This window comes from Epinephelus moara, chromosome 21 (genome assembly GCF_006386435.1).
Source record: "Epinephelus moara isolate mb chromosome 21, YSFRI_EMoa_1.0, whole genome shotgun sequence".
In the NCBI taxonomy this organism is placed as follows: Eukaryota; Metazoa; Chordata; class Actinopteri; order Perciformes; family Serranidae; genus Epinephelus; species Epinephelus moara.
This window is the reverse complement of record NC_065526.1, coordinates 11,898,212-11,921,474: the sequence shown is the minus strand read 5'-3', so window position 1 is coordinate 11,921,474 and position 23,263 is coordinate 11,898,212. Positions and strand designations below refer to the sequence as shown.

The following is a 23,263-nucleotide window of genomic DNA, read 5'->3' as shown; positions in this document are numbered from 1 at the left end:
AGTTAAACTAAGATGAGACGCTGCTGACGGACTGAGCAGTGTTAACTTGAAAGGCTTTAAAATTCTTTTTCTAGCTTTATAGATTTTTAGTTTTTGCACTCCAGGCTTGTTGTGCTAATGTAAGATAGATAAACCTGAGAACAGGAGCACTGCCAACCCTTTTCAGCTTTTCTATTTAATTAAACATTAATAACATTGATTCACCATATCAATATCATAATGACTGACTTAATTAATGTCGCTCACTGCTCTGTTGTTTTTGTTATCTAGTTTTCCACTTGACTAATTGTGTAATTCTTTTAATTAAAGAGTCTGAACTGAATACCAATGCTAATTTTTCTGTGTGCCCATCTGTGAAATTTCAGCTCAGACTCACATCATGTTAGATTGATCTGTTTGTGGCCACATTAACATGCTTATTGATCACATCCCGCTGATTTATTGATTTTAAACTTGGCGGTGTTGGTTTACCCCTCTAATAAATTCACAATAACCTCACCACCTGTCCTTGTGTCTGCACGTGTAGGTGTGGTGTTTCACTATCAGGCTCCCAGCACCCGATACGCCCTCACATTTGCTGATGCCCAGCAGGCCTGCCAGGAGAACTCAGCTCAGATGGCCACGCCGGCCCAGCTGTGGGCAGCGTACTATGACGGCTTTGCCAGCTGTGCAGCTGGCTGGTTGGACGATCAGACTGTTCGGTGAGGAGATGTTCAATATCTTCCTTCAGCTTGTTGCACCCATGTAGAGTTGCTCACTAGTTGCAGTGAGTCAGGCAGTGCTTTGAAGCAGGGTAAAGATTATGTGTATTATTGATTAATCTGCAGATTGTTTTCTTATTGAATTGATTAGCCCAGATTTTTATATTCAGATTGCTTGTTTTGCTAGATTCACAGTCCCAAACCCAAAGATTTATAATTGGCTATCAAGGAAGCTAAGTGATTTTCACATTGGAAAGCTGGAACCCGTGAACTTTAGTAATTTTTGCTCAAAAGAGTTATTTTGGGAAATATGCTTGTTTGCTTTCTTGCTGCGATTTCAGTGAAAGGATTGATACTACTGTCATGTCTGTATGGTCAGTGTAAAGCTACTATTAGCAGCCTGTTAGCTTAGCTTAGCAAAAATACTGGCTGGAAAAAGGAGGAAACAGTGAGCCTGGCTCTTACAATTTGTTTTCAGGTTGTCTGTCTCTCCTTCCCATTCTCTTGATTCTCCACCAGATGATGGTGGTCAAAGGTCAAAGTCACTGCAACCTCTCTAAAATGTTTTTGGCCATAACTAAATAATTCATATGCTAATTATGACAAAATTTGGCACAAATGTCTAATAGGGTAAAATGATCACATTTTATATCAAAAGGTCAAAGGTCAACTTCACTGTGACATCATAATGTTCAGCAAAAACACTTTTCTGGCCATTATTTAATGCTATGTCTCAGGAACAGAAGAGGAGACATTTGATTGAATACTGAATTTGTGACACTAATCTTGGGTGTCCACCTTAAAACTGTGCTGATTGTATAATATTGTATTGTATAAAGATGTGTGTGAAGCATCCTTTTTTTTTTTTTTGAATTTGTAGCTTCTTTGCAGCAACATCCATATTTGAAGCATTGTCTACTGTCATGGCTACACATGAATCTGGGCTAGGGCTGTACCCAAAGATCGCTGATTAATTTAAAAGCACATGCCCCGTGCACTGTGCTGTCAGTCCTTATAACTTGGTGTAGGTGATGGCAGGACACACTAGATATATAGTAAATAAATTCAGCACACAAGAGAGCTGAATCTCTCTTTTCTTGATTAATCAATTAATAGTTTGGTCAGTGAAAAAAATCAGAAAATTGTGAAAAATGGTGATCACTGTTTTCTAAAGCTCAAGATGATATCCTCAAATCTCTTGTTTGTCCACAACCCAAAGATTTTCAGTTTGCTGTCATAGTGCAGTAAAAAAACAAGAACAAAAAACCAGAAAATACTCACATTTGAGAAGCTAGAATCAGATACTTTTTACCTTTCCTCCTAAAAAAAATACACAAATCAATCAAATATCAGACTATTAAATTAGTGGGAAATCAGCTAAGCTAAGCTAAGCTAACTGGCTGCTGCAATCTTCTGTAACGCTCAACAAGAAAAGAGAATATTTGTATTTCCAAAGTTGTCAAACTATAAAAAACACTTGAATGACTTAATTATCCATCAGAATGATCAATCAGTGAATCAACTGCTTGTTTCAGCTCAGTTTTGAATACTACTGTATTTATTGATACGACCGCTAATTCTCTAATTTGAATTTGTTTTGTTTTGTGTACAGTTTGTTCTCTCTCTCCTTGGATCATCATGCTGCCTCAATTAATATTCAGTTCTTCTGTTTTGTTACCTCATCAGCCTCAGATTCATGTTCTTTTTACCGCTGTTGTTTCTTTGCTGTTAATTGTATTTTAATTTATTCTAATCTCTTAACCTTTACAAGAGAATGCAAATAAGAATTTATGCTAAAGTGACATTTAAAGTCTTTATGAGAATTAACGCCTTGATATGTGAGCTGAGATAATGCTCATATGGCTAAATGTTCACGAGACTTATTTCCTGTGATTAGTGAAAAAGAGGTTAATTCCCATTATGACTCCCACGTGGTTGTCTCCACAGCTATTCCGTCCAGTTGCCAGAGCTTGGTTGCTATGGACACAAGGAGTACTCAGCTGGAGTGAGGAATTATGGGAAGAGGGACCCGAAAGAGCTGTTTGATGTGTACTGTTTTGCAAAAGAACTGGATGGTATACACACACACACACACACACACACACACACACACACACACACACACACACACAAAACACATCAAAACCTGTCACATCTTTTGGCTTTTACACTGATGTTTGCATCATACTCTGCTACAATATTAAAGGCGATATTCTTTTTTGTTTAAAGGAGCTGTATGCAACATTCAGAGCGCTCATATTGCAGTAACCCACTCTTTGCTATGTAAAAATAAAATATATAGTTGAGTAATGGCATCCTGAGTAGAGAATGAAGTCACGCTCCCTCTGTGTGTCTTGTAATCTGAGTTTCTCTGTTCTTTGTTGTGGTACAGCCATGTGTACATGTCAGTGAATGCTGGCTCATTGCCACCGCTTTGCACTGCACTCATACGGAAGTTACTGCTGATATTAGGACATCCCTGACACGGAAACGTAGCACCAACCTTCCGGTTCCCCCTGGTTAACACTGTTAGCTCTGTCAGCTGTTGTTTAAGAAAAGATAAGATAAAAATACTGATATACAACTAAAATGGCACACCAAATGACACAGATAAAAAAGCAGGTTGAATGGCAAAAGAATACTTATGGAATAAAGATAAAATACAAAAACATACATATCTGAATTAGAAAAGTATAAAATACTTAACTGAGACACAACTGCACACTCAGTACTATTTACACTATATACACCTTTCACTTATGCACATATGGAAAAAAGTATATGTATATATGAATATATGTATGGGTATAGACAAAGACATTTTGCAGTGAGGTTAACATGGGGGGAATAAATAAATATTGCACAGAGTTTAGTGCTGTTTGTGGAGTTAGCACGATTAGCTGACGGCCACCAGCTCAACCACCTCCATGTTGAGAACCATGTGGAAACAATACATATACTCTGAATTTTGCATTGAGCCCCTTTAAATCTTACTTTCTATAAAGTGAGAGGACAAAAGATTTTTTGCAACAAATATTTACTAATCCAAAGCTGTAAGATCTCCTGTCGCTTATCTGTCTGACTAAGCCTCTGGTGGCGAGGGCCAGTACTTCGGAAACGTAGCAAGCTGATATCTGGGACAAGACTTCCTCTTACATGCAACAGTCATTTCGGCTAATCTCTATAAACAGATATCTGTATATGAATGCAGATACATTTCCAAAAAAGCAAATAAAATGCTAAATTGTCATTAAATCATAGTCGACGGGATGCAAAATTGCATTTCTGCCAATGCGTTCCGCTCAAATGTGATTGGGCAATACTACAAATATGCTGATGATACCAAACTCTTGTCATGTTGCCCACAGATTCTGTATACATATGCAGATATATGTTTGTAGAGATTATTGTTTGAGTAACCCTTGCTAAAAACTGCTGTTTTAGCAAATTACTGAACTTTTTAAAAAAAATGAAACTATACATTTGTTCAGTCTGTTTTTAAAGATTTATGACTTCATTAGCAAACAATAGGCTGAGTGCTACACAGGGCAGGGAACCACATTGTTGGTTTTGGTCTATTTGTTGGTCCAGATTATCAAAAATATAGACTATAACCAGCCTTATCCTTTAGGTACCAATATAATTAGACATATTATGTGTGATTTTTAAGCCCACAAATGTAGATACAGTATTTAACCCTGGTGTCTCCCTGCTGGAAATCCAACAGACATCATCTGCTTCTTGACAAGTTCTCATGTCTCCATCCTCCAGGTGAAGTGTTTCACTCCTCGGTCCCAGGCAGGCTGTCTCTGTCCTCAGCCTCAGACCGCTGCGTGTCCCTCGGGGGCCAGCTGGCCACAGTGGGGCAGCTTTATCTGGCCTGGAAGTCCGGCCTGGACAGCTGCGCCCCTGGCTGGTTGTCTGACGGCAGCGTCCGCTACCCGGTGACCTGGCCTCGCCCGGACTGTGGAAGGAACCGGTCAGGAGTCCACACCATCCCACCGAACAGCACTACTGACAACACCACAGCCCTATATGATGCTTACTGCTACAGAGGTACTGAACCATAACAGGAAAAGCACTGACTGCATTTTTGTGATATTTTTGATGATGGAAAATGAGTTACAGCACTAAACAAGAATACAGTGAAACTACAGCATAACCTCAATAATGTTTCATTATAATATGAAATAATGGTTCATATAAATATTCACTTAAAATGTCTAAAAGTCAAATATTTATATTACTGCCACCTCACGCTGTGGAAGCCCTCAGTCCTATTAATGTTGTTACAATGACAAAAAATGTCATTCCCACTGTTGTAACTATGGCAACGCTGATTTCTGATCCACATTATCCATCCCACTGTCATATATCTGTGAAACTAGATTGACAGCAGCCGTGGGAGAGAGGGAGAAAGAAAACAGTGTTGGGGTTAAATATCGAGATGCTCAGCCTTTGTTCTCTGTGTTGACTGATGTCGGCCAACTGCTGCAAAATTAAAACACAGCAAATCTCCGAGACAAACCGGATAGAATCCGTCAGAGTTGCCATGTGAACAGCAAATCTCTTCAACTTGTTTCCCAGGTAAAGTGAAGAATTCGGGCTCTATCTCTCAGATCTACACCTCCCTGTGGAAGCCCTGGAGCTACCTCACAGGCTCAAGTGATGCAGACTCCGCAGGGACCGGCAGTCCTGACGTGACTACACAGCAAAGCACCACTACCAGAGGTTTTACATTTGTCTACGATTAACAGATCTGTAGAGGCATGAACCAGCTGATTAATTAAAGAATCAGCCATCTAATTGGTAAATACATATACAGCAAGGTTGAATTTGAAACACATCATTGCAGGGCCCTCGGATGAAAGAGATGCTTCACCTTCAAACTGGACAGGACTGGTTGACCTTGAAGAGGAGGACCTTCACAGCACTGATCCATGTAAGGCTGACCTCTAAGATTGAATTAATTATGTGTATTGATCACTAAAGAATGTGGATCTGTGACATTAATCAAACTGATTGTGTCCTCAGCCTCAGACCCCTGGTCTTCAGAGCCTTCAGGGTCATTTGTGACCCTTCAGATAATGCCAGGACAGAGCCTCTTAGACTGGGGAGAGCCGCTGGAGCCTGGCCCTGACTCAGATGAGTTTCTCCGTCCGCCCGTCCACCCTACTCCTGCTGAAAAGAAGGTCAGTCTGGGTTTAAGCTTATTAAATTTATTCCGAGATTTGAGGCAGCATCACTGAGCCAACTGTTTGCTATTTTAGGTGATCTCAAAGATCGTCAAATCCATTTGGAAGCCTTGGAACTACCTGGCAGGGACTGAAGATGAGGAGGGAACCCAAGCACCAAGTGCACAGGCAGGGGGAGAGGAGAAGACTACGAAAAAGACAGATGAAAGGTCAGATCCATCCAGTGTAGCAACACCAGGTGAGTGGATTGATACTGCCTCAAATGTGTGAATTAATATGGCCTATCACGTGAGGTTAGCCTGGGTTTGGTGCGGCTGCTCCGAGCGCTTCTAATTGAAAATCTCTGAACTTTTCAGAAAGGTGCTGGTGTCACCACTGTCACTCCTTTACTGTCTATCCCAAGCTGTATGATATGCCAGTCGGAAACAATCACAACAAAAATAGAAAAGCCCATTTGTGAAGGCAGATTTGCCGGACACTGTATGTTGCTGTTGAGCTAATTGTTAACTGTGTAGTCAACCCTTTGTTAACCTTGCATTTCGTTGGCTAACTACCTAATATTAATGTCAAGATATTGTTGTCATAGAAACAAAATGGGATGGAGTGCTCCCCTGCCACCACTTTTCTGCCCCCCCCCCCCAAAAAAAAAACACAAAATGAAACTTAGGGGAAAAAAATCCTTGAGCTCAGAGTATGTCATTTCTTCCTATGCTCTAATACAACCCACAGGAGTGTTTCCAAAATTAGTGCTCATACCAGTTAGGTTAGGTTTAGCAAAAATAATTTTTAATTTTTGTTTAAAATAGGTACGATTGCTAACTTACGTACATATATTACGTCACATTACTGACTGAACGTAATGTGATTACGTGACGTTACTGACGACGTGATGTTAAGTACGAAATATGGCATAATGTATGTACCTTAGTTAAATAATTTAATATTGAATTTTAGTCTTACACAGGACGTGAACAACAGTCCCCTAGATCAAAGTCCTGTGCTTGTTTGACCCATCCATCCACCTCAATTGCCTCCCTTTGCGGACTTTGTCTCTCTTTATACCACATCACCAGACTTCCTCCTTTGCTCCTTTCATAATTACTACGGATATCAGAGGTCGCTGCCTACACTAAACATATATACAGGTCGAAATAAGCTGCTTGTACAAATGACCAATCATGTTGTTCAAAAACAGGCAGAAACAGGAAACAGGAGAAAGCAAAAGATTTTAAGATTTAAAACTTTATTTTTACTTTCTGGCATGTGTCTGGCACCAACTCACCTCCATCCACCATTAGCTCGTGTGTGCTTCACTGTGGAACAGTGTCCATCAACAGTATTGAATGACATCTTTTAGCGTATTAACTTTTCCAGTGTTAACACATTACAGTACGTGTTACTGTCAGCACAGTATATAGTCTGGAATAGTGGCACAGCTGCAGGATTTGTGTTACAAAGCAACCAAACTCAGAATTTAGGTGAAAAGCCTCTGAGGGCAACGGGCAGTACTTTGGGGGTTCTGGTGTAGCCGGCGATATTCGGGCCAAGACTTCCTCTTTGTGTGCCGCTCATTGTTTACAGTTGGATAAGCAACTTGAGACAACAGCTATCTGCATGTGAAAGCACAAAAATTTGAATAAAGCAAATAACAAGATGGGCGGTACGGTGGACTAGTGGTTAGCGCTGTCACCTCACAGCAAGAAAGTTCCAAGTTTGAACCAGCTGGCTGGCTGGGGCCCTTTTGTGTGGAGTTTGCATGTTCTTTCCATGTCAGAGTGGGTTTTGTCCGGGTTCTCCAGTTTCCTCCCACAGTCCAAAGAAAGCAGGTCAACTGGTGACTCTAAATTGCCCGTGGGTGTGAATAGGAGCATGAATGGTTGTCTGTCTCTATGTGTCAGCCCTGTGATGGTCTGGCGACTTGTCTAGCCCAGCACCGATTGTTTACCTGCATGCAGCCAAAGCCCGCTCAGATGTGATTGGTCATTACCACTAGGACTACATGGTAACCAGAACGCTGATACCAAACTCTTGTCTCATTGCCTACAGATATCTACATCCATATTGTGAGATAATAAAGCAACCAGAAGGCTTAATGACAGTGTATATTTATGAGCACGTACATTATTCTGAACATATTGCTGTTGAGGCACTAATTGGCTCAGGTCTGTGATGTTGGGGAAACATCAGTTGGGCAACACAACAGGATGGCACATTAATTACACTACAAAGAAGCCCCAGGAATGAAGTTCATTAGAGAAACACAGAATTAATAAGGGGTAACTGGGAGAGCAGAGGCCTCGGAGCCCCGGTGTGTGGTGAGGAGAGCAGAGGGAGTGTGTCCAGCACCAACCTTCCCTTCTGCAAAAACTGGCTGGCGGTTTCTCTGTAGCTCAGGCTGGCTCATCTGCAGGCTCACTAACGAGCTGTGATTGACACCAGGTGTGACAGCTGATGAGCTCCAGCTGTGATATCCCTCACTTTGGGATATGGTGGAGCTGAATAAGAATCTGTCCTTTTATTTGTGACTGGTCAGTGACCTGCAAGGAAAATGTTGCAATAATGATTTTATAATTAAAAGGTTAAAATAAACTAAAAGCATTCCTTAAAGCTTCGGTTGATAACTTAAAAATATAATATAAAAACAACTTATGTCATATTTGATGAAGCTGTCACTAACTATATCTTTAAGGCTTTGATAAAGAATAGACAAGGTGAATTGTGTCTTATCTATACTGAGCAGCCACGGATCTGCCACACAAGCACTTAAGTCAGTGCCTTGAAAACGAATTAAAACTTTAATTAGATAAGTCTGAGGTCTGCTTCAATTAAACAGAACAAAGTCAGATGAAATCAAATGGTAACACAAGCAAACGCTGGAGGTTAACACTGATGTTTTTAAGAAAGGTCATATTTGCTTTCATTTTTTGTGGAATTTCAGTCTGCAGCTGAAAGAGGAGTGTTTATAACTCTACCCATGCCCAAATGAGCAAGACGTCTATTAAAAAGTCTTTCAACAGGGCCTCAGGTGTGACGTTAATATAATCCTGTACACACTGATCAATTAATTTCATAAAATGTGAGAAGAATTTATGCTTATGAGTTTTTAACTGGCCATTACTGAGCAACATGGCTAGAAGTTTGAGGGAAGAGGTAGCATTTTATAAGTCTGCTGGAAATTAGAGAGATGTACACAAGAGAGGTACAGATGATAACAAAATCAGGATAGGCTGACTACATTGTTCCTGAATAACTATGAGGTACATATGCGTTTTAACTTTGGGACAAACAAAGCTCCTGGGAAAAGAGTAGGCCTAGGTACAACATTGTACTGAGGTGGCACCATAGATTGTAAAAAATAATGGACATAGTGACATCACCCATTGGTTTGTGAACTCCTCGCCTCAAGTTCGGCACTTCGACTGTCGCCATCTTGGTGTTTTGGAGCCAGAAGTGACCATATTTGGGCAAGAGGCTGGCACTGTGGAGGAGCAAGGGGGGGATCTGACTGAGGAGCCAAGGACACTATCGGCAGACAGACTGCCACTCAAAGCAACCTGCACTTAATTATGCATAACTTTAAGCCTTAATAAAATGTAAACAGGTGAGTTATATAAAAATGCACATTCAGTTGGGCATTTTGACACCAGGTTCTATGCAGATTGACTGGCTTTTGGAGCCATCCTCAAACAGCCATTCAAAGAACTGCAGTTTTGGCACTTCAGCCAGGCACTTTGGCATTTTTCAGCCTCTGAGACCACCGTTTGTGTGATATGGGATATGATACTGTTGTTACACAAAGTGTAGAGCTTTGATTCTCTGCCCGAGCCCGCCTGACCTGATCCTTCAGGTTTGGACTGGACTTGGCTGTAATTTTTCAAAATTAAGTTAAGTCAACCCATCCAGACTCTCATTAATAAGGAGAAATGTTATACAATCTATATTTAATATATATATATATATATATGGCACATGACAGATTTTTGGCTCTGCCATCTGGTAGGAGAAGGCGCCTGTTGGAGATCGTGTCACAAACGTCTGTTACTGCACTGAACTTAACGTGACTTAAACTTATATTAGATATTTAATGTAAAGAAATGACAGCGGAAACTTGGTTGTGTTCCAGAACTGCTGCCGTGGCACAAGCTCGGGTCGGGCTTGGACGGAAACTATGTGGGTTCATGTAGGGTTCGGCCTGATTATTCAGGGCTGATCATAGCTCCAACAGTGTGTTGTTCGTTGTTGCAGTACAGTTGTTATGAAGTCTCTGCAGTAAATACAGCTGAACTAAAAATCAGGGGTGTCCATCTCAAAGCCAGGGCAACTGTAGGGGATGATTGATTTTATGTCAGTGTAACTGTCATACACAGTGAGGAGCACAAACACTGCAGTCATTGAAAAACTTTACCGAGAGTAAGTCAACAATATGATGATTTCATAACTTTCACACTCAGCACGTCTCCTCTAACAGCAAATTAAACACTTTCAACTCGCATCCAAAACTGAGCAGACGCAATGCCAAACCACAGGCAACAGCTAAACAAAACATCTCTACAGCATAAGTGGTGGTAGGATACTGGTATATCCATGCAGGGAAACCATTATGTCACCTGCTGAGCTGGATGTCCATTAGACACAGGCATCATGGTTAAAAACATCAGGTTTCCTTCAAACATGGACGTGGGCAGATGATTAAAAAAGAGTGAAATCTCATCAGCCTGTACGCTTCTTTCATGTCTCAGCGATTCAGCAGGTTCACACGTTTAATGTGGATGAAAGTGGTTACGAAATGGCAGGCAAACTGTGTTAAAGAGTTGTTGATTTAATTCTAAGGCTGCAAAGTTTCATTTTGTTTTGCCTGACTGTGTATGGGTGTGTCTTTGTCTTTATGTGTGTCTAGAGAGGTTTTAGACCTTCACCCATTTTGCTTTCATTTATTTAGTTGTTGTAGTTAACAGAGGTTGTTTTCGAGGAATACTTTACCCACAAAATGACCACAATTTGTAAAGCAATTAGTCATGCCGTGTTACCTTAAATTTGTGAAGAAAACTTTGTTTTTCTCACATGCCTGCACAGAAAAGACAAACATATCGATTTGCTGATTGAGTGGAGACCGTGTTTGACAACAGCGAAACTACTTCTAAACATTCATTTACGAGCTCCCAAACAGCTCGTGCAGTCGTACATCCAGTACTAAAGTTTTTCAGCAACAATGCATTTCAATCAGGAGAGACAGAGGAATGAAGTAAAGATAATACTTAATACAGAATATGAGAGTACAGATTAACAGATGATTTGTTCTGGTTAACATTTAACAGAAGTCTTTGGCGCTTGGACACCAGAGGGAGATATTTTGTGATTGAGGGACATCTGAGCAATAGCAAGATAAATCCCCCCATGGAGTCCAGACACTGGTGGTGGTGGTGGCTGATGACTCTGAGGCTGATGAGGCTGATGAATCCATAAAGACTAGGTGGTGATGGGGAGGTGGAGGGGGCGTTAGGACTGCAGAGAAAGTACCATATTTAAAATGAGGACCAGCAAGATTATAGGCTGATAGAGAAGGTGTGTCGCTGTGCTATTGGTTGTTTGTGAATCAACTGAAAACAGCTGATGATCCAATTTACCTACCCAGACAATGACACCGAGAGATAGTGGGTGAGCATGCGCACAAAGAGTGCATGGCAGCTTGAGAAAGAAACTTACAGCCTGAGCATGAAGAGTATTGTCTTCCTGACTGAACTGTTTTCTAGAGCTTCATGTATTTGGGAAATACTGAGCACATGACTGGATAAATGAGAAATGTGACTTTCTGTGCCAGACACTGACGAAAAAAGCTCCTTTAACGTCGGCATGATACGTGGCTGGTTGCTGTTATAGTTTAATGGCACTTGGCAATGTCAGGGGGAAACTTCGGGTCCATGTCATTGGTCCGACAGCCTATTGGTCCGACATCCCATTAGTCCGACAGTCCACGGTGCTGAACGGCTCCCGGAGGGCGTACTTCTGCCTTGATGGTGCGCCGCGACCGGCTCTGGGTCAGCTGGGAAAGGCTTGAGGCGGAGCAGGCTCACAGCTTATGTGTTTGTCACTTTCTTTTTCATTTTAACCCACACCATGATCTTTTCCTGACCCTAACCAAGTGGTTTTTGTGCCTAAACTTAACCAGACCTTAACCACAGGGCATCATGATGATTTCGGAACGGACTTCGGAACAATGGGTTTAATATGGTCGGACCAATGGGCTGTCGGACCAATGGGCAGTTCCCGAAACTTCAGGGGACTTTCGGATCTTCTTTTCTCCATAACCTAACCACATGCTTTTGTTGCCTAAACCTAACCACGTGCGTTAGTTGTTGAAGGGAAAAAAAAACATCAATTCACTTATGTTCACTTACCGTAATGAGTTTATTTTGAAAGAGACTGTATGTAAACGTTAAATTTCCTGTGAAAACGCAAGTGTATTTTGAAAGAAGACAATGCATGTAACAGGCAGAACGTAACGATCTGGGAGCTGTAAACTGAACTGCCCACACGGGATAGATAAAGTTTTCTGAACTGAACTGAACTAACACGGCGTCCCAGAGCGTCAACTACCAACACAACAGGGGCACCTTTCACGTCGTATCTAGACGTGGAAGGTCCATGACCATGGTCCCCAATCAGTCAATCAATCAATAATTCAATATCTTTGCCTTTTTCGTTCAGCCATGTGAGAAAGACAAAATTTTCTTCACGGATTTAAGGTAACACGGTATAACAAACTGATTTACAAATGGTCACCTTGTGGCTGAAGTAATCCTTTAAATGAGTAGTTCCATACAGCTGAGCATTAAGTCCTACGTATTTGGGCTTTGAGCAGAAGTGGCAGTTAATTGGCGGTAATTACAACTTCGATGTTGACATGAACGGCATTTACAAGTCAGAAACTGGTCGTTACGGTAACTCCGATATGACATGAGCGGGGTGTAATATTGTTTTGAAAGCTCTGTACTGAATGTTAGACCTTTCAAACAAGCACACTCTGCTAATTGGCAAACAATAGAGCTCACCTGTCTCACTGCCTTTGTTTTCCCATCCCTTATATACACTGCTCTCTGGTTATATTTATCCCTGTCACAATAATGTTAAACATACTGTAGAGGGAAATGTTTCTGTAAATGTTTTTCTTCACAGTGTCCACAGAGGTTTGCGTGCTGACGTTGATCATATTGAAGTGTAGACGGTGCCTGTACAGTGAAAGAGAAAAACAGCTGACGGACAGCTCAGACAGCTTAGAAGTGTTTGTTTTGTCTCCCTTGGCAAAGCAGAGAGAATCCATAAGATGATTTTTTGCTTTGTTCGTCACTCTTGGCTCTGTCTTTTACACTTTTCTCTCTGTCTGCAATAATTGCACCACTGACTTCACTCGTTCTTTTCTCTTTTTCTGTTGTTTGTTTTGTGCCCTCTGCAGGTCTGTTTTCTTGGGGAAGTTCATGGTTCGACAGTCCCTCGAGGGAAAATTCGAGTGAAGAATCACCCACTCGTCTGGCTTCTACTTTGGCCGCCTCCAGTAGCGCTATGACTACAGAGAGCACCAAGCGCTTGGTGGAGACTTCAGAGATGCACACATCCACCGCTTCCAGCTCTGCACCTGGAAACACCTCATCCAGTGGGGAGACCTGGGTCCGTGTTGAATCAGAGACCACAACCCAGCCGGGTGATAAGAGGGAGGAGACGGTGACCTCCAGAGGCAGCGGTAGAGGAGGCAGAGGAAGGGGGAAGAAGAACAGAGGGGAGGACAGGAGCAGAGGAGAGGAAAAGAGTAGAGGAGAGGAGAAGGGGAAAGGAGAAGATGAGGGGAGCGGAGAAATCACTGGTGTGGAAGCAAAAGGGGAGATACAAGTTTCACGTCGACCAGTTGGGACAAGCAAACCAAGAGAACGATCCAGAGAAAGATCTAGAGAGAGGGGTCACAGGAGGGGACAGTCCACCACGACCATGACTACCACTGCCACTTCTAGTCCTCTGGAACTCACAGTGATGACCACAGCTGCGCCAGAAAGCACTGACTTATCCACATCTGAATCCCCATCCACCTCACCAGTAGAAACCCCATCGCCATCAAGCTCACCGGAGTCCCTCCCCTCATCTCCAGCACCATCGCCGTCTGCTACTGCGTCCCCATCGCCTTCCTCTTCTCAACCAACCCCATCTCAGTCCGTGTTTAAACCTGACTCTCCCCCCTTATCTTCCTCCTCCCCATCGTCAACCACTTCCTCCCCTCCATCCAATTCCCAAACCCCATCCCTGTCAACCTCGCCATCATCACCCCGTTCCCCGTTTCAGAGCGCTGGATCAGGAGACCCAGCTCCATCTTCTCACTCAGACAACCGGGGCAGCTCCACTAACCCCCTAACATCGCCTCACTGGGTCCCAGTGGAGAAGGCAGTTGTGAACAGCTCTCTGGATTATCCTCCATTACAGTCAGGACCCTCAGAGCTGGAGGAGCCTGCTTGGTCTCATGCTGTGGGGTCAGGGGCTCTGTTACCTGGCAACATTGAGGAGGAGAGCAACAGAGGGGGAGTCAACATCAGTACCATGACAGGTTAGCATTGTATGCCTGTTTCAGAGGTTTTATTGTTCTGTTGTGAAGCTTTTCTTTATTTGATAAGTGCATCCATGTATTTGTGTATTCATTGTAATTAAGTGATATTATCTACAAAAAGCACTATTTTGATTTGATAGCCTTGGCGGATCATTCTCATTTATTACAATTTGGGTCTTATTTTTGTTGTTTTGGTCATCATTTCTATTGGCAGTAATAAGAATGTGTGAACCTCACTGCTTCACTGTGAGGACTCAAGCTGGCTGTTGATGATCGAAAGTACCATATCACAGGCAACTGGACTTGCTTGAGTTTCTTGAAGACGTTTCACCTCTAATCGAAGAGGCGTCTTCAGTTCTGAACTGAAGAAACCTCTGACTTGGCTGACTGAGAATCTTTACCAACATCTACAGTAGCTGTTGATGGTGAAAATATTTCAAAATCAGAAGCTGGCTGCTTGTTAAAGTAAAAGTTTGACATTTTGATAACAGGATAACAGATGACAGGAACAAATTTACCTACCAGGCGTCCAACTGAGGCTCCAGAAGGCTCTCCTGGCCAAGAAATCGTTGGGCATGTAACCCCACTAAAGCCCCTTTATACCCACTAACATCTGGCTTTTGTCTTGATTGGGAAAGGTTGGCATTTATTCCTGGGACAAATGACAAATGATGGCAGTATTTATGGGAATTTAATGGCTCCAGCTCTGATCGGCATTTATGAAAACATCACAGCTGGGTCAGCACGCTAATTTTCGCCCCATTTCCACCATGACTGTTGTTAACTTCTGCAACTCTCATCCACATGTCTGTCTCCATCCAAGCAGCGCTCAAACTTTGTTCCATATTAGTCAGCACCCAGTTTAAAGGGAGACTGAGTGAGTAACCATTTTCCCAAACCCCCATGCTGCTTTCTGCTGTTTACTAATTCCAGCACATTTGTGATGTTGAACCTGACACACCAGAAACAGAAAGACAGGCATACCCGTCTACTGGCAATGGGAAAGTAGACTATCGCCCATTTTGAGCAGGTTTCCCCACATTTAGAAAACCTGCACATACACGCTAATTTGGGTGGAAAAAGGGTACAAGTAGTAATATGATGAGTAATTTAACAATTGCTTCTGCTGTTAAGTAATTCAGATAACTTTCCCTGCCCAGTCTAAAGGCCTTTACCGGTCAGGTCTCATTCTGAAGTCATCAAATACCGCCACTGTCAGTGATTTCGGCGCCAGACTGCAATGCCAAAAGTCACCTTCTGCAGCAGTATGATACAACACAGTGCATTTAACAGGCCTAAATTCACACGTCGTCCTGGACTGTTAACAACAAATGCAAGATGATACCTAGTGCTTAATATGTAGACGTGAACGGTGCTGACCAAGTGGCAATATGTGACGTCAGGATGAGAATGGGTTGCCTTTACACAGGGCATTTTTTCATGCGATCAATGTGCACATCAGTGTATTTTTTCGCACTGTTGTTTTTGTCATTTCATACTGAATATTATGCAGTGAAAAAACAACTTGATTTTTTTACGGAATTAGTTATCAAAAAAGGCATCAACCAATCAAGTTGTGCAGAACGGAAATCACAATTTCATGACAATGGCGGACCCATTGAACTGATGCAATTTCCCATCGCTGCCAGTGTGAATAATTTTGATATGAAATATTAGTTATTTTGGTGTGTAAAGGTCTTAAGTCTGATAGACTGACTGCATGTCTCAGGAATTACTTCGTAGATACACTGTTATCATACCGATAAGAACAAAGGCAGATGAAAATAAGACCCAAGTTGTAAATAAATAGAACTATCCTTTAAGGTTGCCTTTTCATTTCCTACCCTGACCTTGCCACCGGCTTATTTATTCAAAAACCTCAGTGTGTATTCCCTCGGCTACACACCTTTTATTCCCACCAGGAGCAGAGACCACATTCCCGCCACCATGCACAATCTGTTGATTAAGTCTGCAGCACGGTAAATCTCAGTGAAGCTCCTGGCTGGCCACCTGGTTTACTTATTTTTCGCTTGATAATGAGAGCTCATACAGGGAACATCCTATCACCCCGGCATTTGAAAGCCCCGCGGGCATCACGCTATCACACATTTCTATGGTGATTTATTTTGCTTCCTTTGAAAGCCGCTCATGTCTGCGGCAGACATGGCTGAGCTGCCTGCTCGGGGTGTGAGGAGTCTGCGGATGGAAAACAGCTGTAAACTGTATCGACAAGAAGCCGAGGGCAACCATCTGGGCTTCTGGTGTACAGTACGAGGGATGATTGATTGACTGACACCCTGGAGTCATGCAGGCAGAAGGCCATAAACACACAAACACACTGTGATATCTTTGCTACACAAACAGGAGAGGTGGATGGATGCGCTCACAGGAGATTGGAGCAGAGTAATGGCTTGCACCTCTCGCTGTCTTTCGTGCACACACTCTCGTCTCCAGTTCAGTCCCTTGTGGTTTGGTTTCATGGTGGTGGTCAGTGTTTTCTCTCCTGACTGGATCACGGAGCACTTCATCAGTCAGTTCAATCAATGAGAGAGGAGAGAAAAAAGAGGAGCCTCAGGTTAGATTCAGCGACCTTCAGTAGCAAAGCACATTATTCTCACACAGGAGGATTCAGCACACGATGCCATCAACTTTCATTCCATTGTCTGACCTGTTTAAACAGATTTTTATCACACCATCTTTCCGTAACATTTAAATTGCAGCCGATTTCTTTGTTTCCACCTTCTTCTCCGTGCTCATCTGCCCTCACAGAAATGTCAATGCTGCCTCTGAGGTCTAAAGCGCTTATCCAAAAAAAAAAATCATATTTCCAAAGTAAATCGCATTTCCACCGTGGCTGTTATTACTCAAAGCAATGTGTGATGTGTGGATTAATACTCTGAGGTATCACAGCGTTGTCGCTGCCACGTATTATCTGCTCACTGTCCTGTTTCTGTAAACTTATTAGTTGGATTTTGCTGTTGCCAGCTTATTGTTGTTGTTTGTGCCGGTGGTGTCGGCCGCTGTGCAGAGCGAGGGACAGTCCACTCTGTCAGCTCCTTCTACAGACTATTGATTTTTCTGCACCGCTCACTTTAATGAACGGCCAATCGCACAGGGTTTATCTTTCACACACACATGGGCACACACACACACACACACATGCTGTAGTAAATCTGCTTGTCATAACTGTTGGTATTTGTCAAGGCGTGCCATGACCTTGACTGATGCAGAGGGTGCAAGTGCACTTCGGCCCAGACTGATGTACATTAAATGAAATGCATGGCTGGTTTTAGCACCTGACTTCAGCAGAATTCAAACCGTGAGCAGAGGATTAGCTCGCAAAACTTAACATAAATCTGCGGAGCTGACGCTATTGAGAAATCTGGCTCTTGTGATTGAAAACCCTCAGTCTTTTATTTTTTGATCCTTGAACATTTATTTTGCCCAACACAGCAGCCAGCATCATGATGATTCAGAGGATGTGAGTGTGAGATGTCTGCCTCTGGGTAGTTATTGGACGGGATCAGCCTCAAGGCTAATCATAGCTAAGGTATTGATTTTCGCTCATTGTACCGTGTAAACACAAACACACAAACCTACACACACACGCTGTCAACCTCACACACCACCCCCTCCTAAGCAGTCCTCGGTGTCAGAGAGAGAGCTGGCAGAACAAAGACTCCCACAGCCGAGCTTTTGCGGCCACGATGAACGAGTGGTGGTTTTCAAAGACCTTAAGTTGCTATAATGAGCGGCTCAGGGGAGAAACACGTGGTGGTGTGTCAATTGATATGGAAATTTCTAATTGTGGAAGGAGACCACACACACGCACACATTTAGGGGGTGAATAGCAGGGCAGAGGCGCTCAGCGGGAGGTCTGCTCATTTCTGTTGAGGGTGGCTAATGTCTGAAGTTCTCACGCTGCCCACTACGCTCGCTGGAGTGAGCCAAGGCCTCGCTTTCCATATGGTAACCATGACAACTGTGGCTGTGAGTGGATGGCGAGGTTGAGGCGCTCTGGCTTCTGATCCCTTTGAAAAGAGACAGAGTGTGAAATGGATATGCGTGTGTTGCAACCGCTGGTTCTGGCTGAGCTGCAATGATGGAAAATTAGGATGGCATGTTTGTTTCTCTGAGTCATGCCTTTATTTTATTTTTATTCGAAATCAAAGCAGCAGTGAGGGAAATTGTGTTCAAGCCGTCCAACTTTAGAGGATCACCATGGAAATAAATACTAGCTTAGATACACCTGTTCTGTCCTTGCCAAAGTAAATCACATTTACAAACAGACAGAGCATTCTCCTTTACAGTTTCACTAATTAACTCCCTTATTTTGAATCCCAAAATCTCCCCTCCACCCCCCAACCGTCTGTCTCTTAGACGAGGTGGAGCCCTGCGTGACAAACCCGTGTCTGCACGGAGGAAAGTGCCTTCCGCAGGGAACGGGCTACAGCTGCTACTGCCCACAAGGATACACTGGGGAGAACTGTGAGATTGGTGAGTGATGCTTACACATACACACACATCCCACACAAGCACACACAGACATGTATCCACACAGCGGCATGATCGTCAGCCCTGCTTTAGTACATATTGACGTAAGGCTTTCCATCGGCCCATTGGCAGGTCAAAGGTGGAGCTGTCCATCATATTGAAGGAGGAGGTGAATGGAGGTTGGGGTCAAAGATTAGGATCAGACCCGCAGAGGAGAGTGATGATATGGCTCCCTCAAGGTCAATCTATCAGAGGCTCTTACTTTTTTTTCTTTTTTTTCTTTACAAACAAAATTCCTGTAGTGTTAGTACCATGTAGCCAGTGGTGGGTAGAGTACTGAAAATCTACACTCAAGTAAAAGTGCAATTACTCCTATAAAAATGACAGTGCAAGCTAAAAAGTACATGGTTGATAAAATACAAAATGAAACAAAATAAGACAATCACTCAAAGTGTAAGTTACCAGAGGTGGTAGCAAGAAAGTCTCAAGTCTTTGCACACATGTCCCAAGTCCTAAACTTTGAGTTTCAAGTCCTTAAAGGGCCAGTGTGTAATATTTGGTATGGTTTATTGTCAATCTGAATTTGAATCTGAATATTATACCCATTAATATGTTTATACAAGTGTATAATCGCTATAAAATAAAATTCGTTTGGTTTTTGTAGGCTTATAATTATGCTTTTATATATATATATATATATATATATATATATCAAGGGCCTTGCTTTAGAGAGGTCGCCATCTTGCGCCGCCATGTATGTACGGCAGACCGAGCGGACAATCCAGCCAGCCAGAGAACGCGTTTCGCGTGTATAAATGAACCAACGAAGACAGCGGAAGGAAGGAAGAAGGAGGAGGAAACAGCAGAGAGTGTTAGTAGTTCGTCGATAGAGAGTAGTGAAAAGTTTTTTTAGTTATAAAGTTTGCGAATGGACCACACTTACCACGCAACAGGAGAGAATGAACCCGAACCGTCATCTGCGAGGAAAAGAAGACGCAACTTCACTCCTTGTGATGCACTCTCTGCGGCGCTTTTCCTCCTGATGATATATCTCCCCAACGATGGTAGCAGTAGCACCGAATCCCATTCTGTGCATTCAGCCTCTCTTCTCGCCCGCTCAGCATCAAACACATGGAGTTCCTCATCTGTATGCTCCGGCTCAAACAGGTATGGCTCTGGGTCTGTGTCCGCTACAAGAAACTCTTCAAAATCGCGTTCAAAGTCGTCCATTGCAGCTACTATAGTCCGGAGATATTGCTAGGCTAAATAAACAGCTGAGCTCTGTTTACCGGCTACGCTGTCAGTCAGTGTGCGGGCTGGAGATTGGTGGAGCAGAGAGGGGAGGGGGTCCCCACTCGGTATGGTAAACGAGTATGTGTGTATGAAGTGTGTCTGTTACGCTAGAAGAGTCAGAGTTTGGGACGGAGTCTTTTACCCCCTGGAGTGTTACCGGAGTTTTTGGAGTGCTCAAATAAACTGGCCTTTTTCCCGAACGCTCCTCTGGTCTCCTGCTCGTGAGGGATTCATTACAATATCGTAACATGGTTTAGATTTCTAAATAAATATTCACCTCGTCGCTAGATAGACCTACTCCTGAAAAACTCGTGCGCAAGGCTTTTTGTCCCTACGAGGCCACTGTCATTTACCCGACGGGAGGGGTGAGCGAGTGAGCCCTGCAATCTAGAATTTGACCACTGATGTCACTGTTTTCAACCCATTTTAACTAGTCAGAATGCACATTTCACCATATGTAGTAATATATAAGATTTAAAAAATCATAAATACTTTTTAAAATTGGTATTAATTTGGTAAAATAAGTGTGTTGGAAGTTGTTGTGTCTCTGTATAGAGAAAAAAATATATATAATATACTTCGGTATATTTTTTTTCCAGCTGGCATTCGACATTAGTTTTCCATTACTCTCTCCTGCAGCTTGACAGGATCGGTTGAAATACATTTGATCGATGGAATTAAGTGTCTGCTGGGAAAAACAGCGTCAATGTTAGTTGCTAAAGGAAAAGAAAGTAAATGGTAAATAGACTTGCACAGCTCCTTTCTAGTCTTCCGACTGCTCAAAGCGCTTTTTACACTACGAGTCACATTCACCCATTCACACACACATTCATACTCTGGTGGCTGAGGCTACCGTCTTTAACACACTCACACACAGATGGAACAGCCACCAAGAGCAATTTGGGGTTCAGTATCTTGCTCAAGGATGCTTCGACATGTGGGCCGGAGGGGCCAGGGATCAGACCACTGATCTTCTAATAAGTGGATGACCCACTCTACCTCTGAGCCACAGGTGCCCTGAAAGGATATTAGTTAATTTGTGGCACATCTTCAGGCTGGGGGGAAGGTATCAAGTATTTTCAAGTCAAAAGGTTCAAGTCCAAGTAAAGTAATGAGTCACTGGTGTTAAAGTCCAGGTGAAGTTGCAAGTCTTTTTGATTCTGTTGTGTCTAAAGCCATCAAATTTGTGAGCCTGATTTGAATGCAATCATGTGACTCAGGTCCACAGTGCTGTGAGTTTCTTTATATTGCAAAATAATAGACAAAAAAACAGCACCCCTCTCTTACTCATCATAACAAAGCTAACATTAGCTATTATTTACTACATTTACCTACAGTATGTGCAGCTTACTTCAATGAGCTTGCAAAGGTATAAAGAGGATTTTTGAAAAGCAGTTCAGTGTTCTTCGGGAGGCACAGCGAGCACATCATGTACTGTAGGTGTTGTCTTTTTCAGATTTTGGCTTAAAAAAATGTGGCCAGATGTGGTTGGGCATTATGGCTGAAAGCCGCCTCTTGTTCTGGGTTTTGCTCCGTCATCCTGGCGTTGTGGTCAGAAGACAGGTGGTGCTTTTCTTCCAGGCAGCTGGCAACTTGGCATCTGCAGTAGAGGTCCTTCTCACATGTTCTCCCCCCTACACTCAATCCCCATATTCAGAGCAGATTACTTGTAACACAGGCAGGAATGGTAAGTAAAGAGTAGAAGTACAGTAAAAAAAAAAAAAAGGTGTTAATAAAAATGATGACATTACACATGCAGTACCCTGCATGTAGTGAATTAAAAAAAGATCTGCTTGAATTTTTAAGCTGAATTGATTTCTTGTTCCTGCAACAATACCTGAAGGGTTTGGAACCAACTGAAGGCCTCTCAAAGTTTTGTCATCGGATAAAAAAATCATTTAATGGCGGAAATCCCAGATTCGGATCAGCACCAAAAAACAAATCAATTGTTCCTCACCCGAAGGGCTCTTCACCCAGCAAGCTTCACAGTAAATCCATTCATAGACCCTGATGATATGCTGCTGACAGAGGGAGCAACCAACAGCAGAGAAGACGTAACCTTCTTGTGCAGCTATAAAGACAGCAGAGCGGTGCTGATCACTGTTGTGTGTGATGACACCTGTAGAGATTAGATACATTTCACTGCAGGAGGTCAGGGCCAACAGGCTGCCATGTTTCACAGAGCCACTTGTGACCTGCATGAGTTGCAAGACAAAGAGGGAGTGACAGTATCTAGATTCAGAATCTTCCTTCCTGAATACTTCTTTATCTACGTGCAATTTCCTCTCTTTGTCTCCCTCTTTCTTCACGCTGATTGCTCTTTTGTTTTTCCTATCTGTTCAGCTGTAGCATGGTAAGGTCTGAATTATGCTTCTGCACAGAGGCCGAACTATATTATGTTGTAGTGGTATCACAGAGCCAGATGTGATCCTGTTTCTTCAAGGTGAGAATAACCGTGCACTCCAAAACAGGCTGATGCCACTCATGCTGTCTGTAATCGATAGCTTCATGCAGCATGTAAACAAAATAATATGTGTATCAACAGCACTGTAAACAACACAGACTGATAAACTCTTTTAACATGGCTTACTCTACTGTCTATGACAACACATGAAATCTGTAAAAAGCATCTCAGCTACCTGCTGCAGTTTGATGTTTGATCACTGATGATGGTGACTCAGTGTCATACCTGCTGCCTCATGAGCTGCTTGTACTTCTATTTTTTCATTTTTGCCTTTTATTAGATAGTTATTAATGTAGAGCCAGACAGGAAATGAGGGAAGAGAGAGTCTGGTATGACAAATACCAAAGGTCCTTGGCCAGAATTGAATAACAGGCGTTGGCGTTTCTATGATTTGCACCTTAACCATTCAGCTACCACCAGTGAACCCACTGCGCTCCGCCTGAGTGCCACAAATTCTACTGCTCACATAACTCCACCCACAGACTGTCAAGCTGTTCCCATTGCAGTTTTATTTGCAGTTTGTTAAAATGAC

At 42.7% G+C, this 23,263-nt stretch overlaps 1 protein-coding gene across 1 annotated transcript in view; it reads left to right on the top strand.

The window, feature by feature from the left end:
* LOC126409027 (neurocan core protein-like) overlaps positions 1-23,263 on the top strand; it is a 64,895-nt gene that overhangs the window by 26,097 nt on the left and 15,535 nt on the right. Inside the window, exons 5-13 of the mRNA XM_050074893.1 lie at positions 527-701; positions 2,649-2,776; positions 4,473-4,757; positions 5,289-5,432; positions 5,557-5,643; positions 5,736-5,893; positions 5,972-6,134; positions 13,347-14,480; positions 18,861-18,977. Coding sequence (XP_049930850.1) covers positions 527-701; positions 2,649-2,776; positions 4,473-4,757; positions 5,289-5,432; positions 5,557-5,643; positions 5,736-5,893; positions 5,972-6,134; positions 13,347-14,480; positions 18,861-18,977 — 2,391 coding nt within the window. The remainder of the gene's footprint in view (positions 1-526; positions 702-2,648; positions 2,777-4,472; positions 4,758-5,288; positions 5,433-5,556; positions 5,644-5,735; positions 5,894-5,971; positions 6,135-13,346; positions 14,481-18,860; positions 18,978-23,263) is intronic.